This window comes from Colossoma macropomum, unplaced genomic scaffold (genome assembly GCF_904425465.1).
Source record: "Colossoma macropomum unplaced genomic scaffold, Colossoma_macropomum, whole genome shotgun sequence".
Taxonomy (NCBI): domain Eukaryota; kingdom Metazoa; phylum Chordata; class Actinopteri; order Characiformes; family Serrasalmidae; genus Colossoma; species Colossoma macropomum.
The window spans coordinates 2,293,746-2,319,058 of NW_023495456.1; the positions used below are offsets into that span (position 1 = coordinate 2,293,746).

At 43.1% G+C, this 25,313-nt stretch overlaps 1 protein-coding gene across 1 annotated transcript in view; it reads left to right on the plus strand.

Annotated features, from left to right (window-relative positions):
- The window catches only part of arid1ab (AT rich interactive domain 1Ab (SWI-like)), a 90,761-nt gene that overhangs the window by 59,029 nt on the left and 6,419 nt on the right, over positions 1–25,313 (plus strand). Inside the window, 11 exon segments of the mRNA XM_036562605.1 lie at positions 2,029–2,251; positions 2,789–2,878; positions 4,507–4,674; positions 7,098–7,404; positions 7,709–7,848; positions 10,961–11,058; positions 13,464–13,673; positions 15,517–15,721; positions 23,585–23,717; positions 23,817–23,866; positions 23,869–23,991. Of these exon segments, the coding sequence (XP_036418498.1) occupies positions 2,029–2,251; positions 2,789–2,878; positions 4,507–4,674; positions 7,098–7,404; positions 7,709–7,848; positions 10,961–11,058; positions 13,464–13,673; positions 15,517–15,721; positions 23,585–23,717; positions 23,817–23,866; positions 23,869–23,991 (1,747 nt within the window).

The window sequence follows — 25,313 nt, forward strand, 5'->3', positions numbered from 1 at the left end:
CAGCAGTTCTGACGCCTGAAGCGTAACTGCTGCTCCATTTAAGGTGGAACGGGAAATTTGAACAAGAATCTGGTGAATATCTGACTTCAGCTTCATATCACTGAAGAATTAGGGGTGGGTGATAAATAATTGCCCCCCTCTTTGAAGATCATATGATCCCTAAATGTAACTAAAGCCCAGCAGTGAGGAGCTGAACTTTACCCTCCTCTGCTGTCACTGCAGACTGGCAGGGTCGCCTACAGAGCAGAGCTGGTAGCTGTTAATGAAGCGATGCTCTGTTTATTTGAGGGTCCCATTTCAGAGGAAGATTTCAACCACTACCCTGTAACTCAGCTCCAAGGGGCAACACTCGGGCCGTGGTCTTTCCCTCCGTCAGTGCTCTCCCGGGTCAGAGGAGCGCTCGGAGAGCCGGCAGTGAGAGCGCGAGGCTGAATCAGCGTCCTCCTCCTGTCTCTCCCTCTGGGGTTCCTCAGTCAGGTCACAGCCCAAAAATAGCAGCGGGCGCCGTTTCAAGTGCAAAACCGCCGAGTTCGGGGCCGCCGCCAGCCTGCCGGAGCGAGAGTTCTGCGGGGAAAGTTGGACGCCGTCCAGCCTGTGTGTTTTCCTCCTCCTCCTCCTCCTCCTCCTCCTCCTCCCTTCCACTCTCCCTTTTCTCTCGTCCTCGCTCTGATCCGGCTGGCAGACGAGCTCACAGATCTGAGCTGAACACATGGGCGACACGTGAGGACGGCCCGGCGTGTAAACACGAGGGGGGGTGTGGTTTGGGGGGTGAGTGTAACGAGCTCCAGACAGATTGATTTCGGCGTGGTTTGACCGAGTGGACCTGCTGCTCGTTTAGCTCAGGCCTGTTTTTCAGATTAATGAACGAGTCTGAACTGAAGGGAAACAGGGCAGTGGAGACTTGAGGGCCGAACGATACAACAATGTGACCGATACCGATTTTAAGGAGTGTAAATCTTGAGGGCAGCTGATTATTTTTATATTTATGTTTGTACTGATTATTAATATTAATTTTGTACTCAGTAGTGTTAGTTAAGCAGTGCTTTGCTGACTCACTGGACTGTGGGGTGTTTTTGGGTTGTATTTTTTATTCATGTCTCCATTTTTAGTGCAGTGCTCAGCACTGTTATTATTCCGCTAACTCGTCCCACAGTTTTCACGATATCGACACCACTCCGACTCCGGAATGTCCAGTCTGATCGGGAATAACGCTGGTCTTTAACCAGGTCGCATTATTGAGTTACTAATGTGTTCTAAATATATTTTAAAAGACGTGTCACGGTTGCGTTATGTGGCAGTAGGGCTGACAGATTCATCGGCTTTATAACGCATTCGCAGTTTAAAAGAGAGCAATTTTCAAATCGCAAGAGCTGCAATTTTAATTAGTTATTTTTATATGTTATCAATGCTGTCTTAAGTGAGGAACATAGCCTAATATCAGAGCGTGTAGGTGAGTTAGACCAATCAGAAGCAGCCAAAAAACATGTGCAGTGACATCACAACCACGACTAACTGGCAGTCTGGCATGATAAGTAAGCCTTAAGCTAAGTAACTTGGCCTGGACCTCAATATTGTTGTTGTTGTTGTTGTCGTTGTTTATTATTATTATTATTATTATTATTAATAATAATAATAATAATAATATGTTGTAATATTATAGAACATACTTTTATTGTAATATATATTATATTAGATCATCTACAATAATTATAAAAAATGTAATACCGGTAAGAAAAATTATTTAAAAATTATATTGTAATCATACTATATAAAATAATTGTATTATAATTATTATAATATAAATGAAATATCGGTAAGAAAAATCACAATTAGATACTTTACCCATATCGTCCGGTCTTAAGTGGCAGTATAATCGCGATGTCTGTGTTCTCAGTGTACTCAGACGTTCATGTAGATATCTCTTAAGATTCATTTAAATTAATTTTTTTAATGAAATCTCTCTCTCTCTCTCTCTCTCTCTCTCTCTCTCTCTCTCTCTCTCTCTCTCTCTCTCTCTCTCTCTCTCAGGATCTGGGCTCTATCGATGACCTCCCGACGGGTACCGAGGGCGCTCTGAGTCCGGGCGTGTCCAGCAGTCAGGGAGAGCAGAGCAACCCGGCTCAGTCGCCCTTCTCCCCCCACACCTCCCCCCACATGCCGGGCATCCGAGGCCCCTCCCCCTCACCCGTCGGCTCGCCTGCCGGTACCACGCCCTCTCGCACCGGACCCCTCTCACCTGCCGCTGTACCAGGTGAGTCCATGTTTATTCTACGCTCTTAATGATGGTTCTTTAAGGGTTCTTTAGTAAAGAAATTGGTTCTATTAGGAACCATGAACAATCAAGGAACCCTTTGCATGATTAAAGGGTTTGTTTCATTGTGAATGGGTTTTTCAGATTAATGGAAAAGCACCCAAAAGGGTTCTTCTACTGTTATGATGTCAAGCTTGTTACAACCGAAGAACCCTGTTTGGTGCTATATGGAACCCTTTTCAAAAAGGTTGTATGTAGTCTGTACTGGCTGAGTTTCTGAGCTCAAAATGAGCTAAATTGTCACTGAAACAGACACTACTGACACATCTGGTACTGTTTGGGTCGAGTTATGATTGTTTGGGTCGACACTTAAAAAGTTCCTCCTTTTACTCCTGTGACACTCTGGCCGCTGCTTTCTGAATTAGTTTGTGTTTTTAATGCAGATATTCAGGTTAGCTCTGTGAGTATTAAGGCTCAGGTGGGTCTGCAGGATGTCCTTTGTTGTTTAACAAGTGTTTTTGTCTCTCTGTTCCTCAGGAAACCAGATGCCCCCCAGACCTTCCAGCGTTCAGTCAGATGGAATCCTTCATTCTTCCATGAACCAGTCAGCCATGGGCCAGGACCGAGGTGGGCTTCTGCGGAACTTCAGTGGCTCCGGTGTTTAGGGACGTCAGCAGATTAAACTCGATTAAACGTTCAACAGAGAACAAACTCACAGTTTAGAGCAGGGCTGTTAAACTCAACCAGTAAAAGGGCCGTATTAAAAAATCTCATCACATCCTGGACCGGAGAAAAAAAAATTCATTTCACTTTAAATTGATGTTGTGCTGAAACCCAAACTGTGCAAAAACTACAGCAGTAAAATATAAACACTTGTAATAGAGCTTGAAATATTCTAAATTTAAATATCAGCAGGTGCTCAGTCTTTTACACCTACCTACCTTGAATTACACCCCTGCCATCTTTTCTTTGCTGAGGGTTCATTAAGAACTGGGCTCGGTTTCTGAGCTGCTGAGCTACATTCAGTGTTTATATTGGCTGAACTGCGGTTAGTGACTGGTGTGGAACTGTGTAGAACTGAGGCGTAACCGCTGTCCCATAGACTGTTGTTGGGTTAGGAGAGTCGGAGCACATTACGTTGCAGTGCATGCTGGGGGCTGTAGTGCAGCACACTGAAACGAGCTAATATTATAGAAAATGAAAACACTTCTGTGGGCCGGATAGGATTGTGCGCCTGATCTGGCCCGCCTTGTGTTTGACACATGGGGTGTAGAACGTAAATGATTACGTACGTTAGAACCTTCGCCGTTTTGAACGTGAAACAGGTCGCTCCCGTGGTGGTATTTATTTAGAAGACAGTCCCTGCTGCCCTCAGAGCAGCGGGTCAGTTTATTTTTTCAGCTACTTATTTTAATTCTGTTCTGTGGACCAATCAGAATTAACCACCATCTTTTAGAGCACGTTTGAAGCTGTTTATCGTCTTTACCTCTGTGTTCACTGCACTCTTAAAAACAATGGGTCTTCAGAGGTTCTTTAGTAAGGAAATGGTTCTACATTTTAAGAACGCTTTGCATGATTAAAGGGTTCTTTGCATGATTAAAGGGTTCTTCAGCTTGATGGAGAATGTGGTATATGGTTTATATAGCACCCAAAAAGGTTCTACTATTATTACAATAGATTAACCCTTGTTGGTGCTATAAAGACCCCTTTTCAAAAAGGTTCTATGTTGAACTGTCTGTAGCACATTCATGCACATTTCCCATCAATCTGAAGAACCTTTTCATGATGCAAATAATGTCCCACTGACCAGTAAATGACCGATATATTTCACCATATTTCTCTCCTCTCCATGTAAACTGGGCGTTCCTAATCTTGGGTTCAGCTTCCATAAGCGTTCCCCTGACCAATCACAAGGCCGCGTCTCTGGCCCGACTCGGATTGTTGAACAGAGATCTGTCAATCAAGCTGCTCATTAGCCACGCCCACACAGTTCTCAGCAGTTCTTAAGCCGTGTTTTATCATATTTATTCTATTTTTCACTCCAGCTTTGCTGGATGTTTAGTAGAACCCTCAGGTTTAGTGTCATACACACATTTTTAATATTCTGCTTTGAGTTATTAATCAACGTAAAGGTCGTTTATGAACTTTAGTCCTCTAGTTTAGTTTTAATTGGTTATTTTAATGTTTTGTGTGTCTCTATGCTTAATTATATCTTCTGCTTCTAAACCTTATCATGTTTATTGTTCTCTTTACAGTCTACATGCGGAACCCTCAGATGGCTCCGTATGGCTCTCCTCAGCCTGCCTCCGCCTTATCCCCCCGCCAGTCCTCTGGAGGACAGATGCATGCTGGGATGGGTCCCTATCCTCAGAACAACTCTATGGGCAACTACGGGCCGCAGGGAGCGCAGTACGGACCTCAAGGTGAGGCTGTGGTACTTAAACATACGCTCTTAAAGATGGTTCTTCAAGGGTTCTTTGCATCATAAAGGGTTCTTAAGAATGTGCTGTAGATGTTTTTACATAGAACCTTTTTGAAAAGGGTTCTATATAGCACCCAAAAGGGTTCTTCTGTTGTTAAGCTTGACGTTATAACAATAGAAAAACTCTTGTGGGTGCTACTTGGAACCTTTTTCAAAAAGGTTCCATATAGAAACATCTACAGTACATTCTAAAGAACCCTTTAAAGATGCAAAGAACCCTTTCGTGATGCAAAGCATTCTTTGATTGGTTCTATTTAGAACCATGAACATTCTCTTTACTAAAGAACCCTTAAAGAACCATCATTTTTAAGAGTGTACCAAACCATCATAACTACCCAAACCTTACAAAAAAAAGGGTTCTTCGATTGTTATGATGTCAAGCTTGTAATAATAGAAGAACCCTTTTGGATGCTATATAGAACACTTTTCAGAAAGGGTCTATATGGAACCATCTACAGCACATTCTCTATCAATCTGAAGAACCCTTTCAGGGTGCAAAGAACCATTTTCTTTACTACAGAACCTTTAAAAACCGTCCTTTTTAAGAATGTACTTGAAGCATGAAAGGTGAAAGAAAACTCTAGCAAACAGAGCAGGTACCGTGTGCTAGCTAATAGAACGTCATGCTCCTCGAGAGAAGGGAGGAGGTGTTTAGAGTGCAGGGCAGCTCAGTAGTGGTGGGCAATATAGAGATATTTTATCGTTATCGTGATAAAGTATGTCAGTATATTGAGGATCCTGTCAGTACTTAAAGAACACTGTCTAGCTGCGTGTTCCGTTACTAAGAGAACATGGTCGTATTTAATTGGTCGTATTTAATTGGATTTGGTCTGAAAGACTGAATAAGAATCATTGTAGTATTTTTATATGCGGCACTGCAGAGTCTATTTCATCTGTTCCAACTTATTAAATCTATAAATTAAATATTGTGATACATATTATGTATCGTGATATGATATTTTGGCCGTATCATCCACCCCTAGTGGTCAGTGATGACGGACGTAGTTTGTCCCTCCTTCTTCCATCCACGCTTCTCCTTCCTCTCTTTCTCTCTGCGTCTCCTCCAGCCGAGCCTTTTGAAGCTCTCTGCTTAACATTCACCGATTAAAAATAGAGAATTCTGCCTCTGTGTCTTGAGGCTGTTTCTTCTGAGGGCTTTCAGAGCAGCCCGGAGATGAAAGTGATCTCCAGCCGCCGTCGAAAGCCCGGTTCTCCAGTTAGCTTGGCCGAGCGCTGTTTGCAGGAATCGGAGTTTAGCGTGTTGTGGCTGAGGCCGAGACCCAGCAGGCCTGCTGAGTTTATTATGCTGTAGAGGAAAACTGTGTGAAGGTACAAACTGCAGGAAAATCCTTCAGCATCACGGAGGAGAGCGTCAGCAGCAGCCTGAGCGATATCTGAACAATAATTCACCGATTTTATCACCAAAACCCAACCCTCAGAACGTGGATTAAAGGTCCTAGTTTCACAACCTCTGCCTTAAGACCTTTCTCTGCTATTTTTAGCTTAAAATGTTGTTTTAATGCAACATTTTAAGCTCATGTTATTTACGCATTAAAAAAAAAAACTGCGCCCTGGAATTCTGCTAGAGATGCCTGTGGGAGACCGTTCAGTGTCATATTTCCGTAATTTTACTGTTCCATCAGGGCAATTAAGCTGCACGGAAGAGTGAGAGTTTTCCTCAGACGTTCTGTCGCTCTCTCTGAAACCTCCAGCAGAGACGATGGAGAATTTACTGTAGACTAACTGCTCATTTATTAAACCCCAGTGCATCATTAAATTCACTGTTTTAACAGGAAAAGTAAATAAAACATTATATTTACATCTTATTTAATATTATCAAGGTGTATAAAATTAAATTTGTCATAAGTCATAAAAAAGTCATTACTGAGAACCACTTACGTCACCCTCTGTGTGACGAGTCAACAACGTCAACAACCGGCAGATTGTATGTCGCTGCTGTCGGAGCAACAAAACCTTCTGTCTTTTTTTTGTTTGTTTGTTTGTTTTTCATATATATATATATATATATAAAATGTACACACTACCACCACCACTGCAGTGCTGAATGATCCACCACCCAAATAGTACCTGCTCTGTGAGGGTCCATGGGGGTCCTGACCACTGAAGAACAGGGTAAAAGGGGGCTAACAAAGTATCAGAGAAACAGATGGACTACAGTCTGTAACTGTAGAACTACAAAGTGCACCTATATAGAAGGGGAGCTGATAAAATGGACAATGAGCGTAGAAACAAGGAGGTGGTCAGAATGTTATACCTGATCGGTGTATAATAATAATAATAATAATAATAAGTAAGTAAATAAATAAATATTGCGTGCTCACTCTTAACTCTTTCTGTTCACAGGTTACCCGAGGCAGCCAGGCTACGGCAACATGCCCAGCACTAACTACCCCGGTGGCCCTGGCATGGGTGGGTCTATGAACCCGATGGCAGGGCAGGGAGGAGGGGGGCCGTATGGAGGGATGCCCCCTGGGCGAATGGGCCCAGGGCAGATGGGCACGAGGCCTTACGGTCCTGGCATGGCTCCCAACATGGGCGGCATGCCACCACAGGTGGCCTCGGGCATGTGCCCTCCGCCTGGCATGAACAGAAAACCCCAGGATCCGGCGTCGGCGGGCATGCACCACGGCCCGTCCAACTCCATACACAGGTGAGGTGGAGTGATGAAATGTTCGGATTTTGATGGGGAATAAGTGGCAAGAGCTTTACAGCTTATTAGATACGTCTAACACTTTCAGTTCAGATCCTTCTTTACAAACTGAAATTGATGCCTGCAGCATGTTCCATAAAAAGCTGGGACAGTATGAATTTATGAATTTTAACATTGCATAATGTTAAACAGCAAGAAAAAACAAAGAGTGACTCGCTTATTTGAAGGCAAGCAGTGAAGATACCACTGTTGGTCAGACGCTCAGTTCTTTCAGTCGAATAATCTGACCCTCTGCTCTCTCCAGGCCACCCGGTTATCCCAACATGGCTCAGGGGATGATGGGGGCTGGGTCTCCGTACGCCCCGCCCATGAACAGCATGCAGGGGATGATGAACCAGGCGGGGCCGTACCCCATGAGCGGCAACATGACCAACAACTCAGCAGGTGAGCAACAGAACTGCTGCTTCAGTCACTCTCTGTGAGAAATATAACGTCAGAGCTGGGAGAATAATTTAATATCGCAAATGTTTAAGACGTTTTCATGATGCGCGATATGTCACGATACTTATATCGTCTGATGTCTGATAAACTGGAGCAGTTCCACTTTTACAACAAGCCTTGTGCTGAACTGAATCCAGTTAAGCAGGACTGAGGCCCAGGCCCATTTCTTCTTTTTACCCCTACCCCTTGCTTTTGAGTGTCACCCTGTAACTTAGTTCCAAGAGGTAGTGGTTGAAATCTTCCCTCTGAAATGGGACCCTCAGATAAAAAGAGCATCACTTCATTAACAGCTACCAGCGCTGCTCTGTAGGCGACCCTGCCAGTCTGCAGTGACAGCAGAGGAGGGTAAAGTTCAGCTCCTCACTGCTGGGCTTTAGTTACATTTATGCTTTTTATGAAGAAAACGACCATAAAACACTGAAACGACATTAAACTAAGATACTACAGTGGTTATTGTAATTTTTAACAGAGTAAATTCCCACATTTGTGTGTTTTTTTGGTCTCTTGTTCTCCGTCTTTGCCTGTTTTTCTTTTTTTCTCATAACTCTCTGTTTGGAGTCTCTGAAAAACCTCTGTTTGGAGGGTCATGTAACCCCAACACTTCCCCCTCCCCCTCTATCTCAACAAGAATCGTGACTCCCTACCCCTAGACGTGAACACGCAAAACAGGACTAAGGGCTCAGTGGTAGGGGCGAGGGGTGAAATGGGACCGGGCCTAATTCTGCTCTGTTTGTAGTCAAAGCGTCCTTTAAGCCAAGTACATTTATATAGCAACTCTGATGCATTGTGGTCATTCAGAGTGCTTCACAAATGAGAAAATACAAAGAAAATTCAGATTAAAGTTTAAAAAGATGTAGGAGAATAGAAATTAAAATATGATTAAAACAGCAGATTTAAAAGAGATGAAATCAACATTAAATTAAAGCTAAAATGATGATAATAGGGCAGTGTTAGAGGACAGAAGTGCAGCAGAGCTAACAGAGTTAAACTGAGCTGAAAGCTCTAACAGGATCGTTTTCAGGCTGGTTTAAAGTGTCCAGTGTCGGGATCTTCTAATGCTCTCTGTCCACTGGGTCCATTTAAGAGCAGCATAGAATCTAAACGCTGCTTCTCCATGTTTAGTCTTCACCTTCGGCAGGACTGACTGACCAGTTCCTAATGATCTGAGAGTTCTGCTTGGCTCATATCGCTGCAGCAGGTCAGATAAATACGCTGCTCCTGACCATTAAGACGTTTATAGAGCAGCAACAGCTCCTTAAAGCCTATTCTGGGACAGACTGGGAGCCAGTGTGAGGATTTAAGAACCACAGTATGCTCAGTGAAGCTCACGGTCACATAATTAATCAGGAGAACAGTAAGTGTCGCCATATTGCCTAGCTTTATGTAACAGCTTTAACGTTTGTTTATTAAAAATCTCTGTCCAGCTTTTAGTCTGCAATGTGTTACACTCTCAGAAATAAAGGTGCTAAACTGTCACTGGGTCAGTTCCCCTGTTGTCACTGGGGTGGAACCCTCAAGGGTCCATCTCAGTACCTTTAGTCAGGGAACATAACTGAACCATAATCCACTGAATGATATGTTCTAAGCTGTACTGACTCCACACACCCCGTCTCGTCTCCAGGCTTTTATTTTACTGTTCTGTTTAAAACATTCGGTTATGAAAAGGTACAAATACGAACTTTTCACCTGGAGAAACTTATTTAAGGTTCACAATCAGACCTTAAAACCACTGTTGGAGCTTTGAGGGAACATTTACACTGTTTGAGAGTCCTGAACACGGCGTTTCACATCAGTGACATTCTAGCATAATACAGCTGTGGGCTCTACAGAACACGCTCTCATTACATCAGCTCAGGCGTCCAGGTGAAGAAACAGTAAAGAAAAATGCATTGAAATTGCGTAATTTTACAGAATTAAAAACAAAAAAGTTCTACTTTCAACGAAGTTTACGATGCTAATCTAGCACCCCTGCCTCCTACATCAGAATCAGGGCTTTGAATGAATGATTTATTGATTCCTTTACAGTTTGAGTTTTGCCAGTATTTGAACTTGAGCTAGGGGGGGTGATGTGGCCAAAATATTACATCACAGTACTTCAACTTTTCATGATACACGATACACATCGTGATATTTCGTTTTTCTGATATTTAATTAAGCAACAGAACACAGAGGGAGTGTGTTATCGCGGAATAACATCACGGCTGTGATTTGGTCGCCGTAGATCATCACAGCCGTGATGTTATTGGCGATAACACACTCCTCCAGTGTTCTATTGCTTTAATACAACAGTTAAATAAATACAGTAGTAAATTAATAAACTGGGCCGTGAACGCGGCGTTTAATATGTTTTAATGTTCGCAGTTCCTTCACCAAATTATAGTTCCTTAACGAGCAGCTTGTTGCTACGTCAGAGTAACGAGCTCCGCCCACTCGCTGCACAGCCGGCAGTTCGTTCTCCAGCTCCTCACACTAAATTCCCAAACTGTCATCACCACTGAGCAGCTTTTCAGTCGGCAGCTGAGACAGAAGAACAGCTAAACAACCTGGAATCAGCCAGAAATGAACCCAACACCATTCGTCAAACGTGTAGTCTGATCTTCAGAGTCTGACCAAATCAGACTGAGCCATAAAACTGCCGCAATATCAAGTTCAGCTCAGTTTTGTCAGTTTTTGCCAGATCAGTATTAATGTTGTTTTGTTCCAGCCAGTCTGTAAAGCATCTTACAGCCCATTTAGTTTGGCGAATGGTGTTGGGTTCATTTCTGGCTGATTCCAGGTTGTTTCAGCTGTTCTTCTGTCTCAGCTGCCGACTGAAAAGCTGCTCAGTGGTGATGACAGTTTGGGAATTTAGTGTCGTCTCATCTTCAGAGTCTGACCAAATCAGCTGTCGGTCAAATGTGATCTTAAAAGTGTCCGTTTTCTGTTTGTGGCAAAGTAAGAAGTAAAAACGTGAGTCGTGTTTCTTTTGTTGATGTCTTAAAGCATCAATCAGGATTGAATTAGATTATAAACTAATGAAATGTTGATGCGCTGAATAAAAGCCTGTGTGTTGCAGGTATGGCCCCCAGCCCAGAGTTCGGGATGGAGAAGATGAACCAGGCCCAGAAGATGAATAACAAGATCGATGGGACTCCAAAAACTGAGTCTAAGAAGGTGAAGAGCTTTTTAATGGACTCTGATGGTGTTTCTGTAGATTGACATGCTTTAACCCCCATGACTGGGTCAGCACCACTTTAGCTGGAACGAAGAAGATACTCTTAAAAAGATGGTTCTTCAAGGGTTCTTTAGTAAGGACAGTGGTTTTATATAGAACCGTGAACAGTCAGAACCATTTGCATGCTTAAATGGTTCTCTGCATGGTGTTGTGTACACTCTTAAAAAAAGATGGTTCTTCAAGGGTCCTTTAGTAAAGAAAATGGTTCTATATAGAACCATGAACACTCAAAGAACCATTTGCATGACTAAAGAGTTCTTCAGATGGACAATGTCCTGTAGATGGTTCAAAAGAACCGTTTTTGCTAAGAGTGTGGTTCTATTTAGCACCAGAAAGGGTTCTGCTGTTGTTACATACTTAACATTATAAAATAGCAGAACCTTTTTGGTGCTGTATAGAACTATTTAAATAAATAAATAAAGTGCGGTACAGAACCATGTACATCATCAATCTGAAGACCCATTTCTGTATGGATCCAGTTGTCAGGTCACTCTCTTCACAGCTTCAGCTCAGCCACCAGTTTGTAGTGAAATATTTCTCCAGCTCTCACTGAATCAGAGCTTATCAGCCCCATTTTAGACGGACAGACAGACAGAAAGGACTTACTGACTGACTCACTCACTGACTTACTGACTTACTTACAGACTTACTGACTTACTGACTGACTCACTTACTGACTTGCTTACTGACTTATGGACTTACTGACTTACTGACTGACTCACTTACTGACTTACGGACTTACTGGCTTACTGACTGACTCACTTACTGACTGACTGACTGACTGAATTACTTACTTACTGAATTACTTACTGACTGACGTACTGACCGACTGAATTACTCACTGAATTACTTACTGACTTACTTACTGACTGACTGAATTACTGACTGACTCACTGACTTACTGACTTATGGACTTACTGGCTTACTGACTGACTCACTCACTTGCTGACTGACTGACTGACTGACTGAATTACTTACTTACTGAATTACTGACTGAATTACTTACTTACTGAATTACTTACTGACTGACTGACTGACTGAATTACTGACTGACTGACTGAATTACTGACTGACTGACTGACTGAATTACTGACTGACTGAATTACTGACTGACTGACTGACTGACTGACTGACTGACTGACTGACTGAATTACTGACTGACTGACTGACTAACTGACTGACTGACTGACTTATTTACTGACTGACTGGATCCTGAAATCATTGCACATAAACTTTTAAAAAACGTTTTGCTGTTGTCGTAAGAAAACCTCGTATCTCCAATATAGTAGCTTTACAGGAGAAGGCAAAAACCTACTTTAGTTTTAATGTAAGTCAGTGGAACCAGACTTTTCTCCAAGTCATTTCGGGCCGTTTCTTTTGGTCCATTCATCATGAAATTTACACACAATGTAAAAGGTAACAGGTATTTTTCAAATTATGTCAAAAACTGTAAAACGACAAAAATGGAGATACGAGCTTTTCTTCAGACAGAAAAATAGACATAAGTTAAAGTATAAGAAGGAGAAATAAAAGTATATCTATTTGCATATTTACATGGTATATAAGACAGATCTGTTGTATTTACATGACAGCAGGCACTGAGGTCTAAAAGCACAATGATTACAGACATAACTAACTAGGAGTGTCTGCAGTATTACAGTGTGAAGTGCGCAGTGAGAGTCATTACAGTAGCAGTTATGATATATAGCACTGTGAGTATTAACAGGAGAGGAGATACAGTGATGAGGTTCAGCTCAGTTCAGACAGCAGGAGATCAGTACCGTCTCTGCAGTAAGGAGACTCGCTGTAGAGCCGTATATCAGTGGGTAAGAAAGATCTCACACGGCTCTTTAACGCAGCGCAGCTGGAACAGTCTGACCTGAATGAGCCTCTCTGTTTATCCATGCAGGGGGTGTGAGGTGTGTCCAAGATGGCTCACAGCTTGTTAACCGTCCTTTAGAGCCGGCCTTCCTAATAAGTTTGTTTATTAAAGTTTGTTTATTATCCCCAGTTTGCGCTTTCGCTGCACATAAAAGCTCAAACAGGTCCAGTACGATCAGCTCCCTGTGTCAAAAGGAATTCTGTGACAAACCGACGTGAAGTTTGTGATGCTCTCCATTTTAGAAACCTTTAGGATTTTAAGAGTCGTGTAGTGACGTCCAGCCTAAACAAGCACATTGTTCGTCTCCAGAAGCACATTAATAGGAAAGTGTGGTAGCGTTCAGTGTCTGATCGTCCGTCCTCTCAGGAGATCTGAGCAGGTGTCAGTGTGAAAGCCATTCACTACATTGTAAGAACGTTTTTAATGTGTAGTTAATTGCTTGGCTTTATTTCTCCTCCGTAGAAGTCAAACTCTTCCACCACCACTAACGAGAAGATCACCCGGCTGTATGAGCTCGGTCCTGAGCCGGAGAGGAAGATGTGGGTGGACCGTTATCTGGCCTTCGCCGAAGAGAAAGCAATGGGCATGAACAACCTGCCCGCCGTCGGCCGCAAGCCTCTCGACCTCTTCCGCCTCTACGTGTCTGTTAAAGAGATCGGCGGACTCACGCAGGTGAGCGAGATCAAACACCCGACAGCGAGCGCGTGTTTAATTCAGGGTTATTGTTGTTGTTTTATTCTGAGAGGACTGTTTTACCGTTACACACTGGCAGTGTCTTAAAACCTCTTCACAAAGTCCATGTTTTGACCTGAATTTTAGAAAAAATACTAGACGTAAACATTAATGCTAGAGATCATATTTCCTCCTGTAATCTGTTCACTCGTTTTGATGCTGTAAGCTCAGAGAGCCTCAAACTCTCTGTGCTGTATGTTGAACTTCAGCACAGGGTCACTACGGGTCCTTCAGGGTGCGTACGGGTCCTTCAGGGTGCGTACGGGTCCTTCAGGGTGCGTACGGGTCCTTCAGGTACCTTGAAAACCTAGAAAGTCATGAAAAATGTGCCAAAATCCAGTACTGAATTCTCAGAAAGGCAGGGGTTCGGCTGCCACAGCTCAGAGAACCTTTCCTCTGTTTCGTTGTTCCTCCTGACGGCTGTAACAGCAGCGTCCCTCTTTCTCTTCCCCATGTTTACATATGTGCACCAGACAGCGCTCTGTCAGCCCATTGGTTAACGCGGAGGAGTGCGTCGTAGGTCAGACGTCAGACTAGGCGGAAAAATACAAAAGAATTCTGACATGCTAGATATTTCATCGGGGTGTTGTGGGACGTCGCAGATGCCACATCACTCTTCTTCAGTTATGTCACGCTATAAGACCCATTCATCGTTCCCGTCATTCATATTCGGACCCAACGCCGGAAATCTGTCGGCTGCGACAAAATTGTCAAAATTGGGCTGTTCAGTTTGATCCCGGTACTAAATTAACTGAAGTCTGTTGTGTGAGAAGACGTCACTGTGACTAACTTCAAACTGTAAATGAGAGGATGCCAACAAGGATTTCTGACGATGCCAACATTGTGATGTGAATTTCCAAAAAGTCGGTAATACAAAACGTGCATTAATCAATGTTTGCAAGACGTGACTTTTGTAGCCGCTGCGTCAACACTTACCTGAAGAATCGCTTTCCATCCCTGCCTCCTTCATCCATAACCAACTTTTCCCAATTCAAACACTTAAAACTTAATTTTCAGATAGTGAGACATTTATTTCAAAATTTCCATCCAAGTTTTGTATTCTAACTTTTCTGCACTCTAACATTCCCAAAAAAGAGGGGGATGGAAAACCCACTCAACCCAGCTAACTCTCACCATGGCAGTGTGACTGTAAAACCAGGGCTGGAGTTCACAATCATGGATTGGAGTGCAGAACATTCATCATTATAACATGGAAAGGAATAAAAGATTCAACTAATTTATATCACAGTTATTGATAAATTCATTTTATTCATGTAAAAAAAGTGCATGTGGTATAAATCACAGATGAATCTACAAAGCACAGTTATAGTCACCAGGGGCAAAAGACAGTAACGGCGCCCCCTGGAGGCATATTTCTGAATTACTGGGCTTTTGAGGGGCACGGTCGTCTACACTGCAGAAAAATGTAATGTTAGAACGTGAAATCGTCCTAAATCTAGTTAGTATATTGGATGTTTACCTTGTGCAGAGACGCCCCCGAGAGTCACAGTATTCAGATTAGCTCATCAATAAATTTGCTGTTCCAAACTTTAGAATTGCTTTGATGCGTCCTGGGTCAGATTTGGCAGTCTGACCGTTCCAAATGTGATTTCACACTCCAAAAACCAGATCATGCCTCAAAGGCGTTCACGGCCTCCATTCTGTCAGATGCATCAGTCTTATCGGCCTCTAGAGCAAACGCCTCACTTCCCTGCTTTGCTCCGACCCTGCAGCAGTCAGTAGAACCTTCGCTGACCTCCTCTCTCGTTCTCGTCTCTTCCAGGTAAACAAGAATAAGAAGTGGAGGGAACTGGCCACAAACCTGAACGTCGGGACGTCCAGCAGTGCAGCCAGCTCGCTGAAGAAGCAGTACATCCAGTGTCTGTACGCCTTCGAGTGCAAGATCGAGCGCGGGGAGGACCCTCCGCCTGACATTTTCACCAATGACCCCAAAAAGAACCAGGCCAAGATCCAGCCCCCCTCTCCAGGTGAGTGTAGATACCCGTCTGCAGCCCCGTAATCTGCTGACATTTCCGCTGCGGCGTTTCAGACTGAACACCGTCTTTAGCGCTGCAGCTCTCCGGGATTTTCAGGGTCTTTTTCAATTCTCCTATTGAGATACTGGCTTCGGATTACCTGCACACTTAAAATTGATCAAATTGGTTTGCTAAATGTTGCAAAATGTGAATCACAGTCAGATATTCAGTATTTCTAGGGCAGTTTCCGTTTCTGCCAGAGGGGGCGACAAAGCTGTAACTTTAAATTGTGCAGACACACACATTTAAAGTACGTTTGTAAAATATCCTACATTTTTCTCGCGTTTTTTTCACCTGTAAACTACTTATTACATTTGTTGTTCATTGTTGTACATTTATTCATTTCATTACATGATCATATTCTAACTTCTCTTAAAATAAGCCGTTTTTATCACTTTGCCTGTAAGACGTGTAACATCGCCGCTGTTGGAATCTCCATTTTTGTATTTTTCAGTTTTTGACATTCTGAAAATGCCTGTTGTTCTTTACATTGTGTGTATAATTTCATGATGAATGGAGCCAAAGAAACGGCACAAAATGACTTGAAAATATTCTGGTTCCATTGACTTCCATTGAAAGTAAAGCAGGTTTTTTCCTTCTCCTGTAAAGTTACCATTTTGGAGGTACGAGGTTTTCTTCTGACAGCAGCGATATGCATGTTATATGTAAACGAGCTCCGTTCTGATTGGCTGTACTGTGTTGTGCTGGATTCAAAAAGCAAACACTCCTTATAACTTCAGTGTGAGTGGGCGGGGCTAAACCGCTGCAGACTGAATATATGAATGTAGGTACATTTGTTGGCTGTCTTTGCAGTTTAGGTTCTATTTATGGTGTGTATTTAGTGCACAGTGTACTGAGTGTGTTTCCATGCACTTAATAATCCAATCATTATCAGATTTCTGCAGTTATCTGATTAAGTGGTTGTGTAAACACACACTCCCATCAGATTAAGGTCTATAAATCTGATTAGTAAATCTGATAAAGAGGCTGGATCTGAGTCAGTAATGGGTTTCTCAGTGCTGTAAACTCACTCTGATTTCTTTTGTTCCTCTCAGTCTGAGTATGTGTGAAACAGAGCGCCGTCCCAGAAACAGTGAGCAGCGTTTAACGCAGAACCCGCGAGACCAACAGCACTTTTGGGGCGACGCTGAAACCGAATACGCGCTCGGCCAAATGGAGGATTTAATATTCTTCATCTTCTAGATCAGGGGTGTCAAACTCAACCACTAAAAGGTCCACATTAAAAATCTCAACAAATCCGTGGGCCAGCTGTGTTCGTTAACAAAATAGGAATACTTGAACTGTTCAAAACTAATTTAAAATAAGAATGAATTGTTTTATATAGAACAACAGGCTACATTAGCTACGGATTATTATTAAACCTTTTTAAATGTTTAAAAAAGGTAATAAAAAAAATTGCTTGAACTGGACACCAGGGATCTTTTTGTGTGACCGCTGGCCCACAGATTGTTGTTGGAGAAAGTGGGTTACTCACATTACGCTGCAGTGTATGCTGGGGACTGTAGTGCAGCTCCAGGGCTGAGTAGGGTTGTGTCACGGGCCTGACTTGGCCCAGGGGCCTGACTTGGCCCGCGGGCGTTGAGTTTGACACCTAGGTTGTAGGGTGAAATACGTTTATATTTCCTGCTAAAGTGACTCGATGTTTAAAAAAAGCCATTCATGACGTTGTTTTACCTCTATCAGATTTCTTGTCCTTCATCTGATCTAGGAAATCAGAGTATGCTGTTTACATGACCACTTAATAATCAGATAACCGCAGAAATCTGATAATGATCGGACACTCACTAACGTCACGTAAATGAACCACGTGTGTCAGAAACAAACAAACTAACCAGCAGAACCAGTCTTCACCACTAAAACCATTCACTCTCTGTCACCATTCGCTTCTGCATTTCGATCTGAGCGTGCTCATTAAGGTCGCACAGCTGCAAATCAGATATGTATCCGGTCCAGAAGCACATATAAGTGGCTCAGATCTGATTTGAAAAGATCAGATTTGTGTTCACACTCTGGTAAAATAGCAGATCTGTGTCACGTTAAGCCACTTGCACCACTTCGGCCTGGTCTTGTGAACGCAGCCCTCGTCTCTGATGTTCATGGTGGTGGCAGCTGCAGCGGCTTATTGAACAGTGATGAGTGTAAACGTGTTAAAGGGTGTTTTGGACAGTCATTCGTGCAGAAAGTGATTTACAAGCAAATTAAATTTACGCCATTTTCCACTTTCAGAAACATCTTATAAGTGTATAATGTGCTCATAAACTGCCATGTTTTATTGAACCGCATTAATTCTGATGTAAAGCACGTTGTTTATTGATCCTTTGTCGGTTCCTGTGTTGGTTCCGCCGCGCTGTTAATCTCCCGCGCTTTAATGCAGCCGGAAGAAGAAACTGAGGGGTGGCCGTGAATCTGCTCTCTTTATTGGACACAACAGCAGAAAGGGGCACATACAGAACACAGAACTCAAGGGGGAGGTCACCATTAGCCTCACACACCACCCTGATGGTGAACCCCCCCACAAAACCCCAACTAAACCCCCACCCTGACTTATAATAACACAATAAACACACACACATCTTAAACTGATGGACAGCAGCAATACACAAAAAATTAGGTCCCTTTCTTAGAGGACGCGTGCTCCAACCGTGGGATTATTTCTACGGTTTGCTTTATAGCACAGGATTAATATAGTCTGGGGTTATTTCTATGGCTCATTTTGTAGCACAGGATTAATATAATCTGTGATTATTACTATGGTTCTGTTTATAGCACAGGGTTAATATAGTCTGGGGTTATTTCTACGGTTTGCTTTATAGCACAGGATTAATATAATCTGAGGTTATTTCTACGGTTTGCTTTATAGCACAGGATTAATATAATTTGGGGTTATTAACACAGCTTGTTTTATAGTATAGGACTAATATAACCTGGGATTTTTTTTACAGCTCATCTCATAGCATAGAATTAATAAAATGTGGGATTATTTCTGTTTGTTTTATAGCACAATCTTATTATAACCTGGGATTATTTTTTACAGTTTGTTTTACAGCACAGGATTAATATTACCTGAGATTTGGTTTATAGCATGCGATTAATATAGCTGGGGTAATTTCTATGGGGTGAATGTAATTTAGGATTATTTCTGTGGATTGTTTTATGCAGGTAAAGCTGGTAAAAATGGCTGATAATGGTTTCTGCTGGGACTAAAATCACTGAGAAACCGGGAATCATTACATCAGCTTTTCTTGGAGGGAGCTTACTGCCATGAGCCTTTGCGTATGGCCGTCTGCCTGGCCACACCTCGGTTCCAACACCAGCCAGTAACGGGATGCTGCAGGGTGGAGCGAATACAAAGCTGGACTGAGAAAAGTGTTCTGCCTCATATGAAGCAGACTAGACAGCAGGGGGCGATGGAGGGTCTGCTGTGTTTTCATGTTTCATTCCGTTGACGCGGACGTTAGCGAGGTTTGCGCCGTTCGTACATCACGTTATCTGCGCTTATTTGTGGCGCCGCTGCGCCACTCAAATCCAGGGTTATTATAGTTCAGTAAACCCATCAGTAAAACCAAAACTAGCAGTGAAAATGAGGTTAAAGTAACGAAAATAAAAGCGCCCGTTTTCAGTTACTACACGAAGTCATTATTTCAGGTTGAACTGACTGATTAGCTGTGTGTTTACAGCTCAGTTTCAGACTGAAATATGCGCTGATTTGAAAAATAAACCTGGGAGGGGAGATTTAGGGGGTTATTTGTCTAAGAGGTCTCAGAAATGAGCGCCTCGGCCTTTGTAGCGTTAGGGAAGGTGCAGTTAGCGATACTGGGGGGGAGGTGTGGGGGGGGGTGAAGGGGGGGGGTGGATGAGTAAGCAGGGAATCCTCTGTGATGTGGAGCGCGTCTGTTTGGCAGCGGGTCAGGGACTCCGGCGGGCTCTCCTGGCCCTGGGCAGCAGAAGCAGAAGCCCCGGAGGGCTGAGCTGAGCCAGGAAAAGATGAATGAGTTGGGTGGGGGGTGTGGGGGGAGTGTGTGACTCAACACCCCAACCCTCCCTCCGTCTCTCATGGCGTTTTTATTTTTTTGTTTCTTTTCTGTGATTTCTCCTCTCCAGCCCCCCCCCCTCCTTTATCACTGTTTGAGGGAAATCCTTGCCCAGAGGAGGGGAGAGGGGGGGTGTGAATAAACCTGACCTGGTAATGACCCCTCTCTCTCTCTCTCTCTCTCTCTCTCTCTCTCTCTCTCTCTCTCTCTCTCTTTAATGAATGGAGGCATGACTCATCGTTCAACCGTGCCAACCGCGAGGCTTCAGCCGGGCTCAGGATCCTGACTCACATGTGGCACACATACTGTTTATCCTGGCTCGCACGCCCGCTCCCTCTCTCTCTCTCTCTCTCTCTCTCTCTCTCTCTCTCTCTCTCCTCGCTCACTCTTATATTCCGTCCTATGTACTACTCAGACGGGATTATTTTGCTCTGGGAGGTGCGGTGGTGTTTTTCACCGCTGTAACGTTTATGACCGAGTGGCACGAGATCAGAAATCTGACTGTAGATTAGATGCCGGAGTGGCTGTGGGATTAACGCATCGCCGCCACACCAGAAACGTTCCACACGCAGCACGTTCTGCTGTAGAACACACAGCCAAGCGCTTCATTTAATCAGAATTTTGTTGACCCAAAACATCTACCCAGCTGTCCCAGGCCTTCATGGAAGTTAGTCAACATCACCGCGTAGCACTGGGATTATTTCTACGGTTCGGTTTATAGCACAGGGTTAATATAATCTGGTTTTATTTCTACGGTTTGCTTTTAGGCACAGGATTAATATAATATGGGATTATTTCCATGGTTTGTTTTGTAGCACAGGATTAATATAATCTGGTTTTATTTCTACAGCTCATTCATAGCATGGGATTAATATAACCTGGGGTTATTTCTATGATTCGGTTTATAGCACAGGTTTCATATAATTTGGGGTTATTAGCACAGCTCATTTTATAGTACAGGATTAATATTACCTGGGATTATTTCTATGGTTCATCTCATAGCATAGGATTAATATAAACTGGGGTTATTTCCACCGTTCAGTTTATAGCACAAGGTTAATATAATCTGAGGTTGTTCCTACAGCTCATTTTATAGCACAGGAATAATATAATCTGGAGTTATTTCCACAGTTTGTTTTATAGCATGGGATTAATAAAATGTGGGATTATTTCTGTGGTTTGTTTTATAGCACAAGTTTAATATAACCTGGGATTATTTCTACAGTTTGTTTCACAGCACAGGATTAATATTACCTGAGATTCGGTTTACAGCACGAGATTAATATAGCTGGGGTAATTTTTATGGGGTGAATGTAATTTAGGATTATTTCTCTGGATTGTTTTATGCAGGTAAAGCTGGCTGATCACTGAGAAACACTGGGAATAATTAAATCACCCACCTCCTCGTGTAAAACTGACCCCACCCCAGTTGCGCTTCAGACACGGCAGTGAATCGGCTCAGAGTCCCGCTGTCGAACTGACAGTGCTGAGTTTGTTATGCTGTGGCTCAGCAGTGGGGGAGTGGGGGAGGGGGGTCTCTGGCATGCTGAGATGCTGAACTGGAAGCTGAGAGACGGAGCTTTATGAGCACAGAGCCAGCGGTGGGCTTCCCCTCAGCGCTGGGGGGGGTAAAGTCCTCAAATGGAATTAAGTGCTGCCAAAACCGGCTCACAGAGAGAAACGCCAAAGAGCTGCGTAACGATGAGCCCGGCGCCTTCCTGCGGCGCTTTTCAGGCTCTCAGCACTCGAGCGCACGCTCACACCATCTTTAACCGTGGTGGAGGTGCTAGATCTGGTTCTGCGTTCTCGGAGGTTTGTCACAGTAGTGCTGTTTCTTGGTCAATGCTGTCCAGTTCAGAAGCAGCCCAGTTTTCCCACCAACACACAGTGCTAAAAAAAAATAACCGAAAACTCCAACTTTCTCAGAAAAACGGATTTAAAACAGCGGAACCTTCACACAACGGCTGTATTTTTCTTTTCTTTTATTACACATTCTAAAAACGTGGGACGAAGACAGAAAATGAATGGAAGAAGGGAAGACGGACTCCTCAAGTAGTAGCAGTGATGAATTTAAAGGGAAATTCCACTAATTTTTTTTTTTTCTAAATTTGACTGATTCAGAGTGATTTGGTGTGAAATGGTTCAGATGTCTTTACAGTGGTGGTGATAGGAACCAGGGGTCGCCATGACTACAACACAAACATAGACATTTTGAGTTCTGAGTTTATATGGAATGTTGATGATGGAAAATAGTGGAAAATCTGAAATAATAAGTTTTCTTTGGGGACTATTTTGCCTCACAGCGCCCTGCATGTATCCCTCCACCATGAATGGAGTTTAAGTTCTCAAAACTATCATAAAACAGTGTCTCAGTCATCAGGCAGTGAATTCATAACCATTTACTGTAGTAACTTTCTGTGAGGGAGCTTTTAGAGGTGGACGTCTGGTTCCTATCACCACCACTGTGGACAGTTCTGACTGTAGAACAGAGCATTTCACACCAAACCACTCTGAATGACTCTGATCACATCTAAAGCATAAATTATGAATAATCAGTGGATTATTCTCTTGTAATGGCCTTGCTGAGCGCTGCTGCTCCACGCTAAAAGACTGTCCTATAAATCTGAGTTTGTCCTCATTCTGAGTTCATTTTATTCTATTTTCTTAATATTTTATTGTTTAATTGTTTATATTTCTATTTATTTACTATTATTACCATTTAAATTAAACAAACACTTCAATTGACTTTTCATTTTTGCTTTTACTGTTTTACATACATGAAGTTTTAGTTAATTTACTGTTTTTCTTCCTCTTTAAGGCTTTTAAGCGTTGTTCAGATTGATGGAGAATGTGCTGTAGATGGTTCTATATAGAACCTTTTAGAAAAAGGGTTCTGTTATTATTGAAGGCTTGACATCTTGCTCTCTTAAAGATAGTTCTTTATGGGTTCTTTATTGAAGAAAAGGGTTCTGTATAGAACCATAAACACTCAAATGACTCTGCATGACACAAGTTTTCTTTGCCTCACAGCACCTCTGCATGTATCTCTGCCATCATTACTGTGTTTTATTAAAAATACATTGTGAGCTAAAACATAATCTCAAAACTACCATAAAACAGCGTCTCAGTCATCAGGCAGTGAATTCATAACCATTTCATGTAGTAACTTTCTGTGAGGAGCTTTTAGAGGTGGACGTCTGGTTCCTATCACCACCACTGTGAACAGTTTCACACCAAACCACTCTGAACAACTCTGTTTACATCTTGACATTTACTTTTGTAGAAATTTTGAAAAATGGGTGTAATTCCCTTTTAGCACTTTTACTTGAAGCTCTGCAGCTAAAAGGCACACATGCTGGGTTCACACAAATCTACAAAAACCTGAGCGTAAACAGACAAAGATACACAAATCAACAGCTTATAGTTGCTGTGTTGTACTGAAGTGCTCACAGTCGCCCCCAGCCTTTCACCTACGGTATTTCCTTTAACTGCAGTTTCGTAGTCAGCGTCTCTTGTCGGATAAGCTTTTGTGCTCGGTCAGATTGTGCCGCCTTTGAGCTGCACAGTTGTTTGGACTGCTGGTTTTAGTGTAGAAAAAACTTTGCTGCTCCCGATTTGAAAAGGTTTATGCATGTGACAGTTTATCACAATGAAATATTGTCATTTTGTTCCATTTGATCTGTTTTTCGGGGTTCTTTTTCAGCTAAACATAAGCGGCTTATTTCTGACTGGTCTGTCTGTCTGTCTGTCTGTCTCTCTCCAGCGGGATCTGGATCTTTACAGGGCCCTCAGACTCCCCAGTCCACGAGCAGCTCCATGGCTGAAGGAGGAGACCTGAAACCCCCCACCCCTGCTTCAACACCCCACAGCCAGATGGCCCCTATGCCCGGTGGACGGTACGTCTCTGACGGTGGCTGCAGCAAAAATAATAAAGACAGGAGAAGATTCCGTTGCTGTTGTAGTGAAAGTGCTTACAGTTTGCGTCTCTCTGACAGGAGCAACGTGAATCTTCAGGACCCCTTCGCTGACGGAGGAGACCCTGCCTTTCTAGACGGAACTCAATGACGCCTAACTCGGGGTACCAGCCTGGCATGGGTGGACCTCCGGAAATGATGGCCCGTATGGGTCCCTATGAGCCGAATAAGGACCCTTTCGGTGGAATGAGGAAAGGTGAGAGTTCTTGGACTCAGGTTTCAGTTTATTCAGTGATAGTGTTTTCTGTTATGTTGGAACTCGTCAGCGACGACACTTTAAGCTGTCGCCGAGTCGCTGATCACATGAGTGACACTAACGACATAGACGCCTCAGAGAAGACAGCAGGTGAGGAGCCTGGAGATTTCAGGGTCCTTATTTCCGGTTTCCTGAGGTTGCCGATGAGATCAGGGCTCGTTGGAAAGGGCACGTCATGCTCTACTGAGCTGTGCACACTTAAAGATGGTTCCTCAGGAGTTCATTAGTAAGGGTTGATGGTTCCATGTTAAACCATAAACACTCAAAGAACACTTTGCGTTGCAAAAGAGTTCTTCAGATTGATGGAGGATGTGCTGTAGATAGGTCAATATAGAACCTTGTTGAAAATGGTTCTTTACAGCACCAAAAAGGGTTTTTCTATTGTCACAAGCTTGACGTCATAACAATAGAGGAACCCTTTTTGGTGTTATATAGAACCATTTTCAAAAAGGTTCTTTGTATAATCTGCTGCACATTTTCCATCAATCTAAAGAACCCCTTCACGATGCGAAGAACCTTTTGATCATGGAGAGGGTTTTTTGAGTGCGCATGGTTCATTTGCCTTACTAAAGAACCGGCTCGACCCGCCGTCCTTCAGGACACATGAAGACGAGTATCAGGACTCTTCCTTGTCCTGGAGTCCAGGTGGAGGAACGAACTTCCACTGTCTGTCTGAACAGTAGAGTCTCTCACGGCCTTTAAACTGGAGACCGTCTCTCTGTACAGATCTTAAGTGAGAACTGATATAAGTACTTATTGAAATGTCCTGTGTTGCTCTGACGCTGTTTAACTCTGCATCTTTCTAGGTTTCAGCTCTGGCTTTTGTTTTCTGGCAGTGTTTGAGCTGAAGGGCAGTTTGGACTCTAATCTATCTAGCTAGAGTATGTTCTCTGAGTGGACAACACAGCACTTTTCTAAGGATAAGAGCTGCTAAATGGCACAAATGTAAATATGAATTTACTGTACCTGCTGTGTTATTTGTTTAAAAGTCTAAGCAGTGACTCAAAATAAAAAATTAATTTCGCCGCTCCAGTTCACAGCAAAGTTTGGGAAAACTGAACTCTTGACAGATCTGGCGGTTGGTGCTCTTGTCCGAGTGCGTTCGGCTGTCCGATGACACTGGGTTCGCAGCAATTAAAGATGCGGTGGAGCTTCACAGAACTCTGAGGAAGTCTGTGCCAGCATCGCCCTCCTAGCGCTGGTGGTGTCGTGTGACTGGGGAGTCCTAACTGGTGGGTGGAACTGGATACGACTAAAGCTTT